The 20,258-nt window shown below is 48.2% G+C and overlaps 1 protein-coding gene across 1 annotated transcript in view; it reads right to left on the minus strand.

Moving 5' to 3' along the window:
• Nucleotides 1-235: 235 nt before the first annotated feature.
• The window catches only part of lmx1bb (LIM homeobox transcription factor 1, beta b), a 40,562-nt gene continuing 20,539 nt past the window's right edge, over nucleotides 236-20,258 (minus strand). Inside the window, 10 exon segments of the mRNA XM_084023983.1 lie at nucleotides 236-1,488; nucleotides 2,496-2,657; nucleotides 3,319-3,358; nucleotides 3,360-3,386; nucleotides 3,718-3,741; nucleotides 3,743-3,796; nucleotides 4,197-4,244; nucleotides 4,246-4,323; nucleotides 4,325-4,374; nucleotides 6,394-6,626. Coding sequence (XP_083880109.1) covers nucleotides 1,331-1,488; nucleotides 2,496-2,657; nucleotides 3,319-3,358; nucleotides 3,360-3,386; nucleotides 3,718-3,741; nucleotides 3,743-3,796; nucleotides 4,197-4,244; nucleotides 4,246-4,323; nucleotides 4,325-4,374; nucleotides 6,394-6,626 — 874 coding nt within the window. The 3' untranslated portion in view covers nucleotides 236-1,330.

Raw genomic sequence — 20,258 nt, forward strand, 5'->3', positions numbered from 1 at the left:
GATCATTCTGTCACAGACAAGTCATTCGTTGGAATGGTATCAAGCGTCGGAGAACGAGGTCAACCATCAAACAACGGAATGTGCTGAACGCCACCTCGTTAAAAATAATAATAATCAGGTCTATCCTCAGGGGACCAAGAACCTGCATAGCGACCCACGGCGCTAGCACGGCTGCTAACACATAAAAATAAAAATCAGGTGGACATTCGGGGAACACGTTACCATGGTAATGATCACTGAACAGCATTTTATTTTAATGTTATCAGGAGAAAGACATTATTTATTCATCAAACCAGTCAACTTTGGTCAATTAGCAACTTTAACATTTTTGAGAATGCACATGTGACAATGACAACAAAAAGGGTTTTTATGGTCTGTACGAAATAAATAGCAACATTGCTCATTTACAGCTTGGCTGAAAAAAAACAAAAACAACAAAAAAAAGGGTTAATCTTCATATTTAAAAAGGCATACAGATGAGTTGTGATACTCATTAACTCATTAATTGCTAAAAAAAAAAACGCTCTCCTTTTTTAAATAAAGCTTTTCATGTTTAATATGCACCTTCAAGAGCCTGTTATAGTTAAATAAATAGAATGCTTTCCATTTTGTAACATGCACATCCAATTTGCCCGGGGAAAGTATTTACACTTCACTGATCCTCCTCGTCCAACAAATCCTTTTTTTTTTTTCTTTCTTCGTCTTCTTGTTCCCCTCTCTCTCCTCTACGACTCGTTCTCACCACAAACTCTCACACATACACAAATGTACAGTCACTCTTGCAGACATGCTGCATCTAGTTTTACTATTAACACAATATCTAAACCTATCCAAAGTGATCAAAATGCTAACGGTGAACATGGAAGTCCATGTAGTGTAAAGGAAGGAAACAGTCCAAACACCACATCTTTACCAGGAGGGGGGGGGGGGGAGGGGGGGCGGGGCTTACAAAAGGTTCAGTTTACATTTGATCATGCACTGTATAAATTCACTGTCGTTTTGGATTTGAGTTTTTAATCAGCAGCTTCAATATCTACTTGTTTTCCTTTAAGTGAGCAAAGAAAAAACTAATATCTCAAATCCTACTGAATAATCTCGAACAACATTTACCCCCCCCCCTCGGGAATCCTCCTACAACAAGTGGTTTCACTATCTGTGAGTCAGCACACATCACCAGGAGCTCCTAGCAGGTTTCTTCTGCGGCGGCGGCGGCGGCGGTCGTGGAGAAACGTCGTGTTTCAGGTTCGGGGACGGGAGGGTTAGTTTTCTATCTGTGCTGACGGGTGTGTGTGTGTGTGTGTGTGTGTGTGTTTTTCCCGCTCCTCCCCTTTCATGATGCGAAGTAAGAGTTCTGCATGGAGTAGAGGCGGTCGATGGGGTTTCCCACGCGGGCCTGCATGGAGTTGACGTCCGACGACGCCATGAAGCAGTCGCTGAGGCTGGTTAAGGACGTGTCGCTGTCGATGTCGTGGAATGCAGAGTCGTTGCCTAGGAAACGGAGACAGACGTCAGGGTTATGGGGGCACTTTAGAGGGAAAACAGCACAAACACCCCCCCCCCCCCCTCCCTCCCCTCCATCACTCTGACTGTGAAATCAATGCAATCTTGTATTTGAGATTTACAGCAGCGTTGGGAAATTATAATTACTAATAGTCACTCTGGGAAGCGGCTGCTGCGTGTCATCACAATCGGCTCGGCGGGGTTTTTTTTTTGCTCGATATCAAAGCTCACTTTTTGCGGCCCTCGCCGGGACGATAGCGGCCTGCGAGGGAGCATGTAAACAAGGGGGGCTTCCTCCTAAAAGATCTGGCTAATAGCGAACGGCTTCCGCCTTTCATAAAAGCCCAACATGTTATTTCTCCGGAGGGAATAGTTAACTTTATTACACTCTGGATCTTAATGATAGTGTTGCACAAAAATGGGGACAGTGTTTTTTGAGACGTCTCTTTTTAATGCCTTGCCAATATTGTTCTTTTCCCCAAACCGAAGGAGTGATGAGACCGGGGATTTGGTGGTCGCTCACTACCGCCGTGAACTAAATGGAGGCAAATTATAAGGAAGTTATGAACTTCGGGAAATGGTCCCTGTGGGAGTTGTTGAGGACATCACTCAGAAATGTGTTATTCCAGTCACATCCTGTGGACTAACGCTTGATTGACTTGATCCGCCCCCCCTCCTCCTTTGCATGTTTAATCCCCCCCCCCCCCCCCCCCCCCCAGTTGTTTCCCCGCTCTGATTCATTAAACCCTCCGTCACTGTCCGGCTTCATCTCGAGCCAACCACATGTTGTTTAAATGTCTGGAAAACGTCGAGAACGGAGGGGGCGTGTCTCCGACGCCAGAGAGTTAAAACCATATTAAACAGTTTTTAACTTATCTCATGTGGGCGGAGCTTCAAGCTTAGAGGAGGGCAGCCGTGAGGTGGATCAAGGGACAGACATGTGTGTTTCCTGGAGATGTGTTTGGTGTTTCGGGTGGGAGTCGGTGGATGCTCACCATATGGGTTCATGTGGTCCCCGGGCATCTGTGGGGGGGTGAGCCCCTGCTGGAACGGGTCCGTGCTGTAGCCGTTCTGATCCATGGCGACCAGCTGCTGCTGCGGCGGAGCCAGCGGCGTGAAGGAGTTCATCATCCCCTCCATCCGATTGGACATCACCTCTGTGGAGGAAGCCGGGACAAAGAAACGATGATGAAAGCGTGAAGACTCCTTTCTGTGTTCTCCACCGACGGAACAGAGAAATACATGCATCTGTAAGCGTTTCCATGGAAACAGACAGTAGTCTTTTTCCTGTGGCTTTCTCCCACAGTTCCCTTCACCAACACGACTCTAACCGACTCAGGCGGCGGGACACAAATCTCCGTCATTACCCTTTGCAGTGGCTTTGAAAAAAAAAACAACAAAAAAAAAACCACAGACGAGTTTTTGAAGTGACGTCTTCTTGTTTACACATATTTCCTCGTCTGTCACCGAGTTATTTGTCCTCGCAGCACATTTGACGACGCTGCGACACAACAGTGTTCTCTGATAATTAGTGGTTATTTTATGAAGCTCCAAAAGGAAGAAAACCTCAGGGAAAGAAACTGAAGCACAAAAAGATGGATAAATAAAAACGGATAATAATAAAAAATTTAAAAATCTGCTTTTATTCTAAAAAAAAAAAAAAAAAAAAGTTAAATTGCTCCAGAATCTATGAACAGTGTATGTTTCCACGTTCCTCTGGACCCTGATTGGCTCCCAGTTGTGATGTCACAGACAGATAAACAACACGGTGAAGCAACAACAAGCAGACTGAGATGCAGGACAGCGTCCGGGTCGTACCTTGGCCGAGTCTCTGAGAGTTCTGCTGCTCCTGTTGTTGCTTGCTGTCTCCTCGCCAACTTCTTCATCTGCAACGGAGGAGTCGGAGACGTGAGGAGACCCCCCAAAACCAACATGCCGCTCTCTTTTAATTTGAAAGGGATGCTCCTCGCCCGTTCACCCTGGAGTGAACCGCGGCCCGGTCCGTCTCTGAGTGCACTTCATTGTCAAGTATCAAAGGTTGCCGGCCAGATAGCGATCAGCAGAGAGGAGGGCGGAGAACGCTTAATGCCAGATTTGCAACTTCTTTTTTTTTTTTTTTTTACATTTGTGGAAGAGGATGCGGCGATAAGTTTAACACGCATAGTTGTGGTGATTTATGAGCATGCTGGGATGGAAGGAGGCTGTTCCCCGACTCACCTTGGCTCTCTGGTTCTGGAACCACCACCTGGACCACCCGAACGCTGAGCCCCGTCTCGGCGGCCAGCGTCTCCCTCACCTGCAACACAAACAACATCATCCAGCCTCCGAAGGAAACACACTGAAGTACTTTCAACACACACACAATCTCTGATTTACTTTGATTTCAGTCGACTTTTTCTTGGTTATTTGGTGCTTCAAAGCCTTGGGCCGTGTGTGTGTGTGGGTGTGTGTGTGTGTGTGTGTGTGTGTGTGTGTGTGTGTGTGTGGGGGGGTGCTCCCCTATCTCAGTATGACGATGGGTGCAGGCGGTCTGCGTTACACCAGAACTGCCTCCGCTAACACAGACCAGAGAGCTGCCTCGCCACTTCAAAGCGCCGCTCCGAGGTGGGGGGGGGGATTTTTTTAATTTGAGAATTTTATTTGTGGAACTACTGTAGGGGCTTTGTGGTCGGCCAAAAACAAGCCAGGATCCGCACCTTCCTGCAGGGTTTGGAGGAGACCTCGAAGGAGGCCTTGAAGGCCCGTCATCTGCTGAGTGGTCAGGATGGTTCTGGGTCTCTTGGGCCTCCTGGGGTCCTTCCCGTCGTCCCCCCTTCCCTGGCCTTCCGATGCCTTTCTCCGGCTTGATGTCCAGCTCCTCGTCGTCGCTTTTCTCTGCAGGAGAAAGAACATTTGTTCTCCGTCAGCACACTGCTTGAACCGGCTCCACCCCCCGTTACCCCCGGTGACAGTCCGGCTGATGAATACATCTTTTTTCTGTTCCTATTCTCACACACACACACAGACACACACACTCACACACACACACACACACACACACACACACACACACACACACACACACACACACACACACACACACACCAGCGAGTGCATAATCAAAGGGGGGGAAGACATGTGTTTCTGATAACCGCGTTATCAATTTATTACAAAAAGGCAAAAAGGGCCACATGTATAGATTCGACTTACAGGAGTCTGAGAAACATTCGTCACCGAGCCGGACGCCGCGTCAACCGCCGATTATTGCTCTCAGCTTTGTCTGATTTACACTAAATCAATCTCTGATAAGACGAGCGCTTCAAGGCAACGGGAGGACGTGTGCGGATCGCATCTCCCGTCACACGGCAAGAAAATACATCTTTCCTTCCTTTGTTTCAGGCCTGAAAACGCCGACAGCTTTCAGACGGACGGCTGGGTTTTAACGCTCTGGGTTGTAAATGTGTCGCTTTTATGCTTCTATTCTACGAGCCCTTAAACCCAATACTAACTCGGTGTTATTAGATTTCTGTTATTAGTTTATTTTAATGTTTTACACTAAAGTCAGCCTGCTGATTACATACAATAACCACACATCCACTCTTCTCCCAGAACTGTTCTGAACGTCTTTGCTCTGAAAACGACGTGAGAGTTGATTCTCCATTAAAAGCAACTTTTCTTCTGATTAAACTGTCTGAGTCGTGACTCATAACATGAAATAAGTCACTTGATTCCGACGTGAGGGGCCGCGGCGCTGCGTGAACATGTGGAGGAAAACGCACAAATTAATAAAAACAAAACATCAATTCTCCGTCTGTGTGATTCCAGATGTAAAGCGGATGATTTCGGGGGGGGGGGAGTTGACGGCTCGGTGTCTCTGCTGGTATCTGCCTCTGATAAGAATCTACATTCTCTCTCTGCGTCTCCTTGAAGGTCGACCTCCGTTCACGGCGGCGGCGAACACAAAAGGAGACGAGGACGACGCGGAGCAAATATTCCCACAAGTTGACAAAAGTTGACACAGGCACAGATGTATTTGACAAATGCCCCCCCCCCCCTCCACTGCTTTTGTGTGTGCGTTTAAATGCGAGCCAGATGGCGTCGAACAGTGAGGCTTGGCGAGATGCCTCGTTGTGTGTGGAGGCTTCAGGAGAGGAACACTGGAGCTGATAAGAGCTTTCTCTGCAGAAAGCCCTCCGTCACTCACCGGGATACCGGGATTTAATTCTTTAACACGGGGGGCTCGTCCTGGTTCCACGTCCTACTGAGTCACAGACCAGCTCTGAATGCTACAAACACCGATAATTCAAGCACTTCAAGGTGCATTTCCATGCTTTTCCAGCCCCTTCCAGCTGTGGTAAACTCCATCTTTGTATCAATCCAATGGTCAGTATTCAGTCTACTTATTATGTCACTTGTTCATCACATTAAATGAGATGTTATTGTCCTCTAAACAACCAACATGATGTTTGGAGACAGCTTTTTACAGAAGGACCACAAATGAAAGGAAAACTAATTCCACTAACAGATCCACAGAAATATAATCACCAACTATTTTCATCATCTGTTCATCATCAAAAGTCATTTTTCATAAAGAAATGTCAGAAAATGCTGTTTTCAGTCCCTCAAATATGGAGATCTTCTTTTCTCTGTTCTATCATAGATGTCATCACATACAACACACATTTCAAGACCTTTATTCTAAATCCAAGCACCTTGAAAACACCACACTGGAATCCAAGTGGTTTTAAGATCTGTGAGTAATCTCTTTCAACAAATGATATTTAAATATTGTTTTCTGTGGCGTGTGTGTTGGCGAGCACCGTGTCCAGAATACAACACCCGGGCGCTACATGGCGGTGGCACCGCGGTGTCGTTCTCACCCCGGTGTGGAGGGGGGGGGGGGGGGGGGTTCACCTGAGTCTGAGTCATCGGGGCTGACGGAGCTGAGCAGGTCCTTCTCCCTCTCGTAGTCGATCTTGCAGAGCAGCTGACCCTCCTTCAGGACGAACTCGTCGCCCTTCCTCAGCTGCCGGTCGCACACGCAGCAGCAGAAGCAGTTCAGGTGGTAGACGCACTCCAGCGCTCGCATCACGAACTCCGTGGGCGCGATCTTCTCCAGGCAGCCGCTGCACTTGGTGGCGAACAACCTGCGGGAGAAAAGAGGAGGATTGTGGGTGATGCTGTTTACAGAAACACGATGGAAGAAGAAACAGAATATTCTGGATGTGAAACATTAAATGAAACGGCGAGATAAAGACACAATGTTCTGGTAAAGCTAAAGAGGAGAGGCTGGAGCTGTGAGTCACGGCCAAATATAGACCATCATGCATTGCTCTGAAGGAAAAATCACAGTAGAGAGATGTAGACAAATCTATGACAACAATATATTTCATGTGTCAAACGGTCACAAAGTACTTTGGAACAGGATGTCCTCCTTTCATTCTTAACCTTTCACAATAAAAGAGTCGAGACAAGAAGGTGGAATCACTGATTACCAGGGTAACTTAAATTACAACAAATTAGCTTAAAATATGGATTTATTCCAAAGAAAATATGTGGATTATTATTATTATTATGGATGGTCCTCTACCTAGTTTTAATGTTTTTAGAAAACACTCTCTCTTCCAAATGAAAAGCAGAAGTAAGAAGTCCTTCATTCCATCCTCCAGCCTTGTTTTTGTCGAGTTGCCCATCGAGGCTTTTTTCTTTTTTGACTAAGAGTCAAGTTGGCTCTGTGATCCTGTGGTCAGCCAATGAGGTGACTCCTTTTGGCAGCGACTCATCTGTTAAAATGTCCAGGGTTGGGCCCGGCTGGCTCTCCTCACGGGCACCCAGACCTGCTCACAGTCCTAAACCAGAGACCGGATCACGTTCTGGAGCGCTCACCGCCAAAACACCCCCATGATCCCTATCGAGCCCTTTACTGCCACTCTTCCACATCCTCGCCGAGCATCGGAGACGGCGATCCACCGCCGACCACCGGCCCGCTCGTATTTCATCTTCCAGGCTAATATCTCGCCCCCTCGCGCTGCCTCCATCACCATATCGGAGACGACACCTCCGTCTTCTTTTACACCCTTTCAGGAAGATGTTTGCATTGTTTTATTGGCGGCTGAGAGGCATTTAATTCGCTCCTCTGTTGTTCACAAGAAGCCACATTAAATGGAGCAAGAAGGCCGGGGAGTGCGGTTGATCTTGTCCAGCCGTAAAAGCTGGATTTATTAGCGGCCTCTTTGTTTGCCCTGGTCTGGAAGACAGCTGGCAACCGCCTATCTATTTGTGGTGAACATCTATTTCATTGTGCGAGGCAAAAAGGGAGGGGGGGGGGGCAGAGAGAGGAGCAATTGACATCATGTGCTGGTCGGTGGTGGAGGGGGGGGGGGGGGGGTGATAGTGATGAATATAATGTGTAAATATGAGGTTTTTGTTATGGTAATGCTGTTATAGGTGCTGATTGATACGGCGTGTGTTGGGACACGCGTGTGTGTGTGTGTGTGTGTGTGTGTGTGTGTGAGCAGCTGTGTAGAACAGATAGTGTGGTGGTTGTCTATACGCAGCTTGGTTTTGATGTCACGTTATCTTAATTAGATCCCATCATGGATGGTTCGACTGGTTCCCTCCTCCAGCATCTCCACCTGTATCTGGATCAGAAATATAACCACTAATAATTAAAAAAACGCGAGGTTTCCCTCCCCGAACCGTCCTGCAGCCGCAAAACAACAGAGATATCAGGAGCTGGCACTCACTGGGTTCATAAAATCCTTTAAGCTTCCATTTATTACAATAAGTTAAGAAGATTATTATTCAACTATGGAAAAAAAAAAAAACTCCTCAAGGATAATCCCTTGAAAAGGAAATGTTGGCACGTTTCTCAAACAAGCGACCGGCCAGACCTGGATCCGTCTTCTAAACAAAAGTTCAGATGCTGGAAAACAACATCTTATCCTCATAATAGAAAATAGAAGTCAAAAGAAAGAGGGACACACTGTTGTGGAGAAGCTTCAGTCGGGCTTCTGTGTGGTTTTGGGAGGATTAGCGTGTTAAGTGGCGGGATCAGAGGAAATAGGTGATGAATCTGTCAAGACAAGTTCCCAGCTCTGCCTCTAATGTTTAGCTAATGATCGCCGGCTTAGAGCTCAGAAAGAGAGCTAAAAAAAAAAAAAAAAAACGAGTGGAGGAAATGACTTGTTAGCGGGTTTTGATGCGTCCAGGGCGCCGCATTCACCTCGCGACCGCTCTCTCAAATCTTCTCATCTCGATGAAAACATTCTCATTCAGCCTCCTCTTTCTTCTTTCTCCTCGCCGCGTCTAATCTCGTAAGCCATTATTTTTCTATTTCCCCTCTCTGTCACTTTGCATTATTTTTGCCGCTGTAATTCCCATTCGTCCCTTCTGGAATCTTCCTGTCCCGCCTTTTGTCCTCCGGGGTCTAATCCGGACTTTCTGCCTGTTCTCAGTCCCCCCCCCCCCCCCCATTCTCCACGGGGTTCAGATGGAAACGGCCAATGCATGACGCCCTTCCTCTATGGCAACCGCAACCTCCACAGGAAGGCAACGGCGACTTCTCGGATGGGCAGAGAGGGCCTTTGAGACGCTGGCAGCAGAAGTAAATCCTTCTCTAAGGAACAAGGAGAATTAGCAGGGAGCAGTGGACTAGGGATTTAACCCTACCCCTCTCCTTTGAAAAGGCACAGTCGGTCCCACTCCCGCGGCTCGCCACAATCAAACAGATGAGGAGTGGGGAGGTGGCGGCGGGGGCGGGGGGGAGAACACAAACTCCCTGAATGACACAAGCAGTGGATTGTGGAGGAGCCCTAATCCCACTTTAATACCTTTCCAAGTTCAGCTGCTAAAGAATGCTCTTTAAAACAACACCGCTGTGTGAGCGGTGGAGGTTGACCAGGGGGGAGGCGGTCCATTCAGCCGGCCCGACATTACCTGATTAGGGGTTTGAGGGGAGCGGGGGCCGCCGGGGCCGGCGAGGATGTAAATGATCATTTTATATATATAGATATGTATTTATAGAGAGGAAAACAGAATGTTAGCAGCTGAAGCTCCGGCGGGATATTACAGATATCAGTGCTGTAGGAGTGGAACTGGAATCAGATTTAGGTGATCGTTTACCACATCCTGCCTCTACTTGATCCCGGCGACCCGCCACACTAAGACCTCGCCATTCTCCCTTAAAACCCACTCTGTGGACGCTCAGCTGCTCGGGGGGGCGCACCGCTCCCGGTGTGGCGGCGGCGAGGCCGATCAGCTCCTCTAAGCCAGTCCGCGTATAAAAAGACACCACAAAGAAAGACCACCAGCATGACGGCCCTACATCCCCCTCCCACACCTGAGCGCACAGATCAAGTGATGATCCTGTGTGGATCAATGGCAGCATCTCAAGCAGAGGGGAAGTGTCAATATTTACCCGAGACCTCCCCACAACCCGGACTCATAAATGAAGGGAAAAAAGCGTCTCAGCAGAAACGTGGCCTCCCCGAGGAATCATTACGTCCCTGCTCTTAATCCGGCGTCCGTATACCTGTAATCCCTCGTCTGGTTCTTACGTTCTCTCTGAGCGATGATCACGCCGTCGAGGCTGCGTTTTTTAGCAACAACAACACAAAACACCCGGTTATGAAGGAGACGAAGGCCGACGGGGACCGGCACTTATTTTGTCTGATGAACACTTCAGCCGAGCCAAGTGCAGCTGAGAGACCTCGGCCTCGCCGCCGCTCTTCTTCTACTCCTTTTTTTCAGGCCCTTTGGAGAACTATGCGCTCTCCCTTTGAACAGATTACAGGCAACTTAAAGTGTGACAACGTCTTAAGCTCTCACCACATGTTGCCAATGATTTCCCTTCTACAGACATTACATTTAATGCTTCTGCCGCAGTGATAAGCATCAGGAGGACGGGGCGGGATTAAAGCGACCCAGAAGAATCACAGACAGGAGGGGGGGGGGGGGGCTGCTTATGGCGCTTGATAATCATGCTACATTTAGCAACACGTGCAACAGTCTCACCTACTCCCCTCTCGCCGGTGAACAACACTCGGAGAAACACCGTAACAATTTAGGGAAGAATAGCCGGGCCATTATGTCACCGCAGCCCTTCAAAGAGAGGATGAGGATTATCCCGCCGGCAGCTGGAAGCCGTTACTTTGAAGACGGGCTCTCGTGTTTGGAGCAGGAAACCGGCGGCCACGCCGATCACGGGCCCCGAGGTGAGAGAGGAGGCCGGGTCGGACCAGGGCCTCCGGGGCGGGGCCTCTAGGGCGGGACCAGGGCCTCTCGGGTGGGTCCAGAGCCACCGGGGCGGGGCCTCTAGGGCGGGCAGGGCTGCTATGCCACAGTCGGTTAGCTTAGTATAGCTTAGCATGAAGACGAAGTGTCAAATCTGTACAGCAAGTTTTGGGTAAATTTGCTTTCTTGCCGTGAGTTCAGATGAGAAGATTTAGTCTCACATTTGTTCAGTAAATATAAGGGCCGTCTATTAGCTTAGCTTAGCATCAAGACTGGAAAAAAAGCCAGACATTCGTTCTTTAAACAACATCATCAGTGAGGATTGTGGTATCTTCATACAGAGCCAGGCTAGCCCCCCCCCCCCCCGTCCAGTCATTGCCAATGCTAAGCTACGCTACGCTAGCTCAATTAGCTCTCAAATGAATGTGAATGACTTTACGGGTTGAACGCTGTCGTGCGTCTCCGAGAGGCATGTGAGGATCGGTTTCTTAGCAACAGCATCAAGAGCGGCGAACCAAAGAGGGAAACATTTGACGCCCAGATGTCGAAGGAACCTTTTTCAACTTTGTCTCGACATGATGAAAATTACTTTGCTCTGTTTCGGTTGCTGTTGTCCTCTGGAAGCAGAGACGCTGACCACACCGTGCTAAAAATAGCAGCCTGAAGTTCGCTAATACGGGTCTGATTGCTTGCAGAGGGGACGGATGATAAAAGTGTTTAACTCGGTGAGCACGTGTGAAGAAAAAAACGCAGCTGAAAGGTTAAAACTTCGGGGTCGGCTCAAACACCAGGAAGGTGGAGTCTCCGTAAAATGATCTCGCCCAACCGGTTTCATGGTATCAGCATTTCTCTTTAGATTCATGGAGAGTAATGAAGCCAAATAAAAAGTGCCATCCTCGGGCTCCCAGGGGCCAGCTCCAGTCAGCTCTAAAAGCTGCTTAATCACCATCCCGTGCTTACTACATTAGCATAATAATGGCCTTTAAATTGAGCCTCTTTGTTTTTTAATTAAACTCCCAGCAGGTAAAAGTAAAACACATTAACGGGAGATGTGTACGCCGCTAACGGCCCAGAGGTGCCGTCTTCATCACGCCGCTCTGGCCACAGGGTTCTGCTTGTTCCCGCCGCCGCTGCCGCCGGTAGATTGCACTCGGCACAAGCAAAGATGATGGCGAGGAATGCGTTGGACGCCATCATCTCCGATGGGAACGCACTTAGCAGTCGCTGCCGAGTCCGTAAAACGTTGGAGCTCGTCTGGAGCGTCTTCCAGAGAATAAATACGGCCACTTTCTTTCTCTCTGTGCTGGAATGTGTTTCTGAACGTAGCGAAACCACACAGCTGCACAAAGAAATCCTAAACCTTTAAAGTCGTCAGATGATGTCATCGCAGGAGCTTCCCAGATTACTCAACACGTGAAATACACGAGCTGCTGATGTCTGCAGGGCTCTGAAACGCATGCAAATGATGTGATTTCATCGGTTTCAGACTGTGGGACGTGACTAAGCGCTGCACAGCGACATGAAATGCGACAAACACGCTGCATGTCGGTGTTCGTCGGAGCTCCGGCGTCCCTCACACGTCTCTGCTAATGAGCGTTCGGGAGGACGGCGTGGAAATAATCCTCCCCGGCCGCCACACAGGTAGAACAAAGCCCGGGAGAGAAAAGGACGGTGTTGTAGGCGGCGGAGGAGGCTAAGTACACATTTAAATACAAGAGGAAGCAGGCAGGCACACAGCATGCTGTTTGGACAGCTGCTGGAGCCGAGGATGTTCCAATGACGGCAACATTTAGGCTTCTTTTTTTTTAGAGCTCACGACAAACAAAACGCAGAGCAACAGCAGTAAAATAAAAGATATTCTACCTTTTTGCCTTAAAGTGGATGCTTAAACAAATAAATGGAGAAGACTGTGAATTACAAGGCTGTTAGGAAGTGCTCTGCCTTCTGTCAGTGTGTGAAGCGCTTTGAGTTTCCATCGCTGCTGGAGACGTGACATGTTTACAACGCCTCTAAAAGCCGAGACGAAAGGAAAAAAACTCCCGTTAAAAGCACCTGTAAAATCATCTGCACCCGTTTCTTTTTTATATGTTGTATTTCTTTACAATCCTACGCTCTCGTTTCTAATCTGCTTGGAGGCGGAGCAGCAGCCCCCGCCATTCAGGGGGCTCGGCCTCAGCGACGGACCGCCGCTCCACAGAAACAGCCGGGAGAGTGATGACTACAATAAGTGTAATGGCTATCACATGTAGCCGACTACACACACTATCCTCACAATGCTGCTGTGAAAAAATGGCCTTAAAAAGGGGATAAAATCAGGAAGTAAGTCTGTTTTTTTGTGTGTGAGAGAAAATAATGGACTCATCTGACTGGATTCAGAGCTGGAATGGTTAAAAAACAACATTTGGATTGGAGGGCTTTATAATTACTATTGACCCAGAGGTTCTGGCTCTAAGAAATAAAACAAACAGTAATATGAGGTGCTCTAAAGCACAAGTCTGCAAATATGCAAAGACGGGGTCTGGAGGAGAGCATCACGCTTTGGCTCCTTCTCCTCCGCTCTAATCTGTGGGCCTACACAATATTAAGACGGCTTTGGAGCCACTTGTGACCCAGCTGTGCACTAATGAAAAATTCCACAGCTCTGTGCAGAGGCCATTGGAGCTTGACCCCCCCCTCCACCCCCCCTCCCTCCTTTTTCCAGCCTGAACCAAGCAGTGTCCATCTTGAGGAGTTTACCCGGCCTGAAAGATACTGGATTAATAGGTAGCGAAGGAGAAAGAGAGACAATCTGTGCCCCCCCCCTCCAAATCTTTAGTATATTGGTGTGAAGTAAAGTGTTTGCCGAGGTTTTAATGGCCAGAGATGATCTGTGGATCATTGTGATGGAGAGGGGGCTCTGTTTACTTAACGGAGATCCAGTCTAAGCCCAAAATTAGTTTGTGGGAGGGGGGGGGGGGGGGGGACCCGGGAATTAGACGTCGCTCACAAGATCCGGATTCACGCGTTTGTGATCCGGCTGCCCCCCCCCCCCCCCCCTCTGATCGAGACAAAAGAAGAAGACAGTCAGCGTACAGTCGCCATGTTCAACAAGCAGCTTCTATCAGGATGTTTGGTCCTTTCATTATATTCTTATCATCATCTTCTTCATGGCATTTATTTATCTGCTGGAGCTTCATGTAAAGATCACACACACACACACACACACACGCAGAGATACACACACACACACACACACACACACACACACACACGCAGAGATACACACACACACACACACACACACACAGAGACACACACACACACACACACACAGTCCAATAACACAGAGGGAAAACAGACTACGGGGAAAATGCAGCAAATAAATAAATAAATTCGTTTTTTTCTGAAACATCCAAGCCGATGGATCCGATGGATCCGAGTGAGCGGGATCGATCCCGAGCATGTAATCCCCCCCCCACCACGCCGATAACACTCCCCGTCTACGGGGGAATCCCAACCAGCCACGCTGGTAAAGTACCACATACTCCAGGAGACGAGTCCATCTTTGATGAGCTCGAGGGGAAAAGACGACAGAGCTGGAATAAAGGGCCGGAGGGCGGCAGCGGGGGAGGGGGGGGGGGGGATGAAGGGAAAGCAAATGAAAAATAAACATTGTTATTGAAAGACAGGATGCTTTAAGACCCGGGGGCCAGGGATTAACATTCAGATTAGCATTCAAATAATATATTTGAATTTGTGATCAGCCGTCCTTCAAAGAGCTAAACCCAGAGATTAGCAGGTGTTATGCTAAAAAGCTGTGTTATTTTGTTGAAGAGGGAGGGGGGCGTAGCTACACTAGCCAAACAAATATGTCTTTTGAGTGCGAGGGGCTGGCATGGATGTATGGCTGTAACCATGGCGACGGTGGTCGTCGGGAGAGACGGTGCAGCGCTGGAATGTGTCAAACAGACAGAGGGGCGCAGAGCAAACCCCGAACCTGCTGGTTCACTAGAGACCGCCGTCACCGAGACCACCTACACATTCCAGAGAGTGGCTGGTCGCCGCGGAAACCAAAGGTCAACCCGCATCATCACCCTGTTTTTTAATTATTATTATTTATACATTCTTTCCCCAATGGGTTTGATTTAAGGAGGCGGGGCTGAGAGGAGCCAAACATGAAAAATGATGAATTCATAGAAGAATGAAAAAGAAAAGAAAATCACATTGTGAATTTTTTTTTTTTAGGAAACGTGTTGTTTTTAAAACAAAAAACGTCCATCGATTCCTTCATAATCTGATGTTTTTCTCTTCCTAGGAAACTAAATATGACGTTTACATCGCAGCCGATTACATCATCACATCCATCCATCATCTCCATAGTTTAAAAAATAAATCTTTTTGATTTGGAGTTTAAACACCGAATTCTGCTACTTGGAGTTTATTATTATCATTTAATTATTATATCTTGCACAAATATTCCATATTCACACTCACAGGTGAAATACTGTTATATTATAGAAATACAAATAGAGAAAAATTACCCATCGTGTTAACTATGAAACAATAACAACTAAATAAATACATTTACTTTAAGTACTGTGCTCAAGCTATAGTTAAAGATTATGACTTATTAGGACAAAAATACGACAATCTGACAAAATATGATGCTTTTTATAAACCAACAGTCTATAAGTGCAGTGATGCTACTAATAATCTAATATGATTTATAATGCTCTAAAACTCAACAGGTGAAGAACGAGTTATTTGTATCTTAAACTCAAGCAGAAATAATTTGAATGTATTTTTAGCTTTTCACAGTAAAATCATTTTCTGCAGAATCGTCTTCGTTTCTGTCGCCAGACATTTCTTGCAAAAACGTGTTTCTGTTGATAATTTCATCATTTTTATCTCCAAACATTCCACACCAGGTGTGAAAATAAGAACAATACAGGAATTGTCTGAACTTGCTGCGACCTGTGTGTGTGTGTGTGTGTGTGTATGTGTGTGTGTGTATGTGTGTGTGTGTGTCTATGTGTGTGTGTGTGTGTGTGTGTGTGTGTGTGTGTGTGTGTGTGATGTTGAGAGGGAAATTCTGTCTGCATCGTAGCAGCTAATGTTACTGTGAAACTATGTTGTTCACGTCTGGAAAGGTCTGCCTGCGTTTCTGCCCCAGGAGGTCAGACAGACAGACAGAGAGATAGACAGGCAGACAGACAGACAGACAGACAGATAGACAGGCAGGCAGGAGGAGAGACATGGAGGATGAACCTGGGGGGTTTAGCTCAGGAGGTAGAGCGGGTTGGCTGATAACCCCAAGATTGCCGGTTCGATCCCCGGCTCCTCCTAGCTGAGTGCCTGGTGTCCCTGAGCAAGACACCTCACCCTAATTGCTCCTGACGAGCTGGCTGTCGCCCTGCGTGGTTGACTCCACCGTGTGTGTGTGAATGTGTGAGTGAATGGGTGAATGTCAGTCATTACTGTAAAGGGCTTTGGATAAAAGAGCTATATAAATGAGGACCATTTAGGAAGGTTGAGGAGGAACGTGGAGGAGGAAGGTTGAGGAAGAACATGGAGGAGGAACATGGAGGAGGAAGGTGGAGGAGTCAGTTTGAGGAGGAACATGGAGGAGTAACATGGAGGAGGAACATGGAGGAGGAACATTGCGTCCCTCCAGCTGGGAGAGAACCGGTTCTGCAGGGTTCCCGTCCCCCCAAGGTGAGCCTGGAAGGCAGAGCAGGTCTGTCTCACCTCGACTCAACCCGGCGGTCTCAGCTGACTGTCATTATGGGCCTAACTGGCCCCTCCCCCCTGGGTACTGGCCCCTCCCCCCTCAGTGACTCATTGACTTCTCAGGGACGCCCACGGAGATACAGGTGCCTCCACTCGTATGAATCCTCCAGAGAGTTGGAGTGCAGCTGTAGCTATGCAGCCTCTCATTGGGGGGGGGGATACGGGAGGCTTCGCCCTTCAGACCGCCGCGATGACAATGTCTCCCGCCGCAGTGACACCCGCGGTCAGGCCTCTCAGAGGAGAAAAGGTTTGTATTCACACACCGATTTTACACTCTCTTTTAGTCCAGAGTGTCTTTGTGTTGTTGGGGGGGGGGAACAAGCAGCTGGTTCTATATCGCCGTGGCAGCACTTTATACTGCAGAATGATAAATGAAGGGGACGAGCTGCAGCTGAAGATCACACACACACACACACACACACACACACACACACACACACACACACACACACACACACTCTGCAGGTTAGACTCCTGCAGCTCATAGCCAGAGGTTATGAGTGTTGAAGGGGGGGGGGCTAACAGACTGACACGTCCCACCAGTCCCATGGAGACCTGAGGGACCCGGGTTTGGTCCCACGGGGGGGACCTGTCGCTCCTCTGTCCTCGGGGCAGCCATCTTCCTTTTTTTGTTCCAGCCAGCGATGCCGGCGCCCCGAGGCCTCGCCGCTTCACCCCTCTCCACGCTCCCCGTTGTCCCACACAGGTGCCTGTCAGAGGGGTGTCTGCTCCGTGACTGGTGTAGCCGTCCACATAAAGGCCTCCCCCGCCCCCCCCACCACAATACTCCCACTGTCCTCCCCCCCCCCCTCCTCCATGGCCCCGGGCTCAGCCTTTCATTTTGAAGTGGCGGACCAGCTCTGCACCAGCCTGAGCCCTCGGCCTGCAGCCTGCTCCATTGTTCGCCTCGGAGAAAGACTATTATTTCAACTCAATTCACTGGGAGTAAACACTGAGTGATAAGGCCCCCCTGTCCTACCCCTCACACACACACACACACACACACACACACACACAAACACACACACACACACACACACACACACACACACACACACACACACACACACACACACACACACTCCTCCCCTCCCCTGAAATATACACTGCCAACAAATCACCGCTCTCAGCCCATTGCCATCAAGCGGCTTTAGAGCGGAGCTCACTAATTCACTTTCCAACGCAGATCAGCAGACAGGCCTCATGTGGTCCAGAATATGGCGTTTAAAGGCCGGCCGTTATAAATGTCGAAGCAAACAGCATTCTCACACCTTCAGCGGACCATTCACATGCTAAAATCAGGGAAAAGACGGCATCTTAAATCTCTCTTTTCGGTGATATCAAAGCCCTCGGAGAGAGATCAGCTGATCTCAGGAACATCACGACGCACAGTGACTCACGGCTGCAGGAACAAGCCGCCGCCGCCGCCAAGAGCATCGTTAGCGCCATTAAAGACGCAGCCAAGGCAGAGTGACGTCATGTTTCAACTCTTCTTTAAAAAAAAAAACCCACAGTTTTTCAGTGTTGCTCCACAGAAAAGCCCTCGATGCCTCTCCAGCACGACGACCCGTACTACGTCTTAATTACACCGAATTATCAGCCGGCTTTAAATAGCAGTCGTTTTGCACCGTCTCCGCCTTATGTGGCTTAATATAATTACCGGGGCGCCTACTTTATCTCCGGCAGAAAGAGGCTGACAACAGTAGCACAAACTAATGTGATAAAAGCTTCGCATATCACGGCTTGATTCAGGGATTTTAAAGGTAAGTGTTTATGACAAGGTAATAATGCCTCATGCAAAAGGCTGGCGCGGTAAATTGGTTAGTTAAGGCATGATGGATGAGGGGGAGCCTAACCTTATTTCCAATAGAGCTCTTGATTTCTGGAGCTGTGGATAATGAATTTGATTTAATTAGACCGTCCCTCATCTAATTAAGGTCGGGAGAAATCTGACCCTGTGTGTAGTCTTAAAAACAGGAAACACCCTGAACCGAACGGACGGAGCGGCTTCACCTTTCTGGAAGAAAAAAAAGAAGAAGAAGCCTCGTTAAAGAGGCGTCACATTTAGCCTCCATTATTCATCCAACCCATCCTTCACCAAATTAAGTAACAAAAACTTAATCAATTAAAAATATGACTATTGCGTGAAATAAAAACAAACTACCAGCCAATTAAAAATAAGAGTTGAAAAGATGGTACCAGGGATTAGGCAACAGCTATAAAGGTCCAATTAAAGTAGTGATTCATCATCAGATTATTAATGAAGCTAGCGAGGAGGGCTCCTCTGCAGGATGGGTAATGGGCTGCTTGGCCTATCTTCCCTCCGGTGCACCTGCTCCTTACACCGCCAAGGTAATCTCTTTAAAGGCCAGGAAGATCCAAGCCCCCCCCAAAGGCACCCTCCAGTTCACTCCCCCCGCCTGCTCAGCCTCATGGAGCTTGACAACTCTCATTATGGCTCCAACTTTTCTCGGCTTCACCTCGGAGAAAAAAAAAACCCCACAACCTCTCTCAACGTGATCATCCTGACAGCCCCGGGTGTTGTGTTTGTCATCCTCCGACTAACTGGACGTACTCGCAAAGAAACCGCCGGGGATCCGAGGAGAAAATGATGTAAAAAAAAATAAATAAAAAAAAAGTTGTCCGGAGCCAGACCCCCCCCTCTACACGGCCCCCCTGCCCCCCCACAGCTGGGATTCTGATCTGCTTCCGGCTCCGGCCATGCGGGAGGAAAATATCTCTCGCTTCCAAAATATCTCAAATCGGCCGTTATTCCAGAAACAACACTTATCATTGACAGTCCATCTCCTGGTGCCCCTTGTAGGCTGGAGAACCAACACACACACACACACACACACACACACACACACACACACACACACACACACACACACACACACACACGGATGCTTATATAGCCAACAACACTGCAGATCCAATTACCTGTAATACACACTTTACACAGTTTATCTCACTCCCAGTCATTATCTAAATTATGAGGCTACCTGCTTGAGAAGTGTGTGTGTGTGTGTGTGTGCTTCTCTTTGTCTCCTAATGGGGCCCAGAGGGAGTGTTGTTTTGCTATGTAACCCTCAGCAGAGCTGTAAAGGAATGAGCTTTATAACCGTTTTTTTTTCCAAAACAAAAAGCCACGCTGGGGGAAAGCACCCGAACGCCTCGCCGTTATGCAGCCAACACAAACGGTATCTGTCATGACGCGGTGAGTGGTGGAATCAGGAGATTAATTATGGGATTGCAGGGAGGGGAAGGAGGAGCGGTCCCCTCATTACGTTACCTGGCGGGCCTCCAGAGGAAGCCAATTGACTTTTGGGAGGCTGATTGAGAAGTGTGACGAGTGTTCAGGGCGGATGTTCGCTCGGCCTCGGCGGCGGCGGAGCGGCTACACGAGGGGAGGAATAAAAAAATGGCGATTTGCACTCTTGTTCAGATTGATGGAATACTTTGGATTTAATTGGCACTAAATTCTCTTCGTGGAAGGTTCTCTGTCTGGAGAGTGTTGTTCTCCAGCGAGACCCCAACGTCTAAGAGCTCAAGAAAAAGAAAGAAAAGAAGCAAAAAAACACGCAGCTAATCCTGGTGCATTTAAATTAAAATGAAACTCTTAAAAGCAGTCGAATGCCTTGCTTTTTAAATTCCTAGATATTAAGAAAAAATCATCATGTGAGTGTATTTTAGAAGCTACATCTGCAGTCGTCCCTCCCGTCTTTGCGTGGCAGGTTTCGTATTTAATGAGCCGACCAGACGAGGACCACGGG

Source organism: Eutrigla gurnardus (genome assembly GCF_963514095.1).
Source record: "Eutrigla gurnardus genome assembly, chromosome: 13".
Taxonomy (NCBI): Eukaryota; Metazoa; Chordata; class Actinopteri; order Perciformes; family Triglidae; genus Eutrigla; species Eutrigla gurnardus.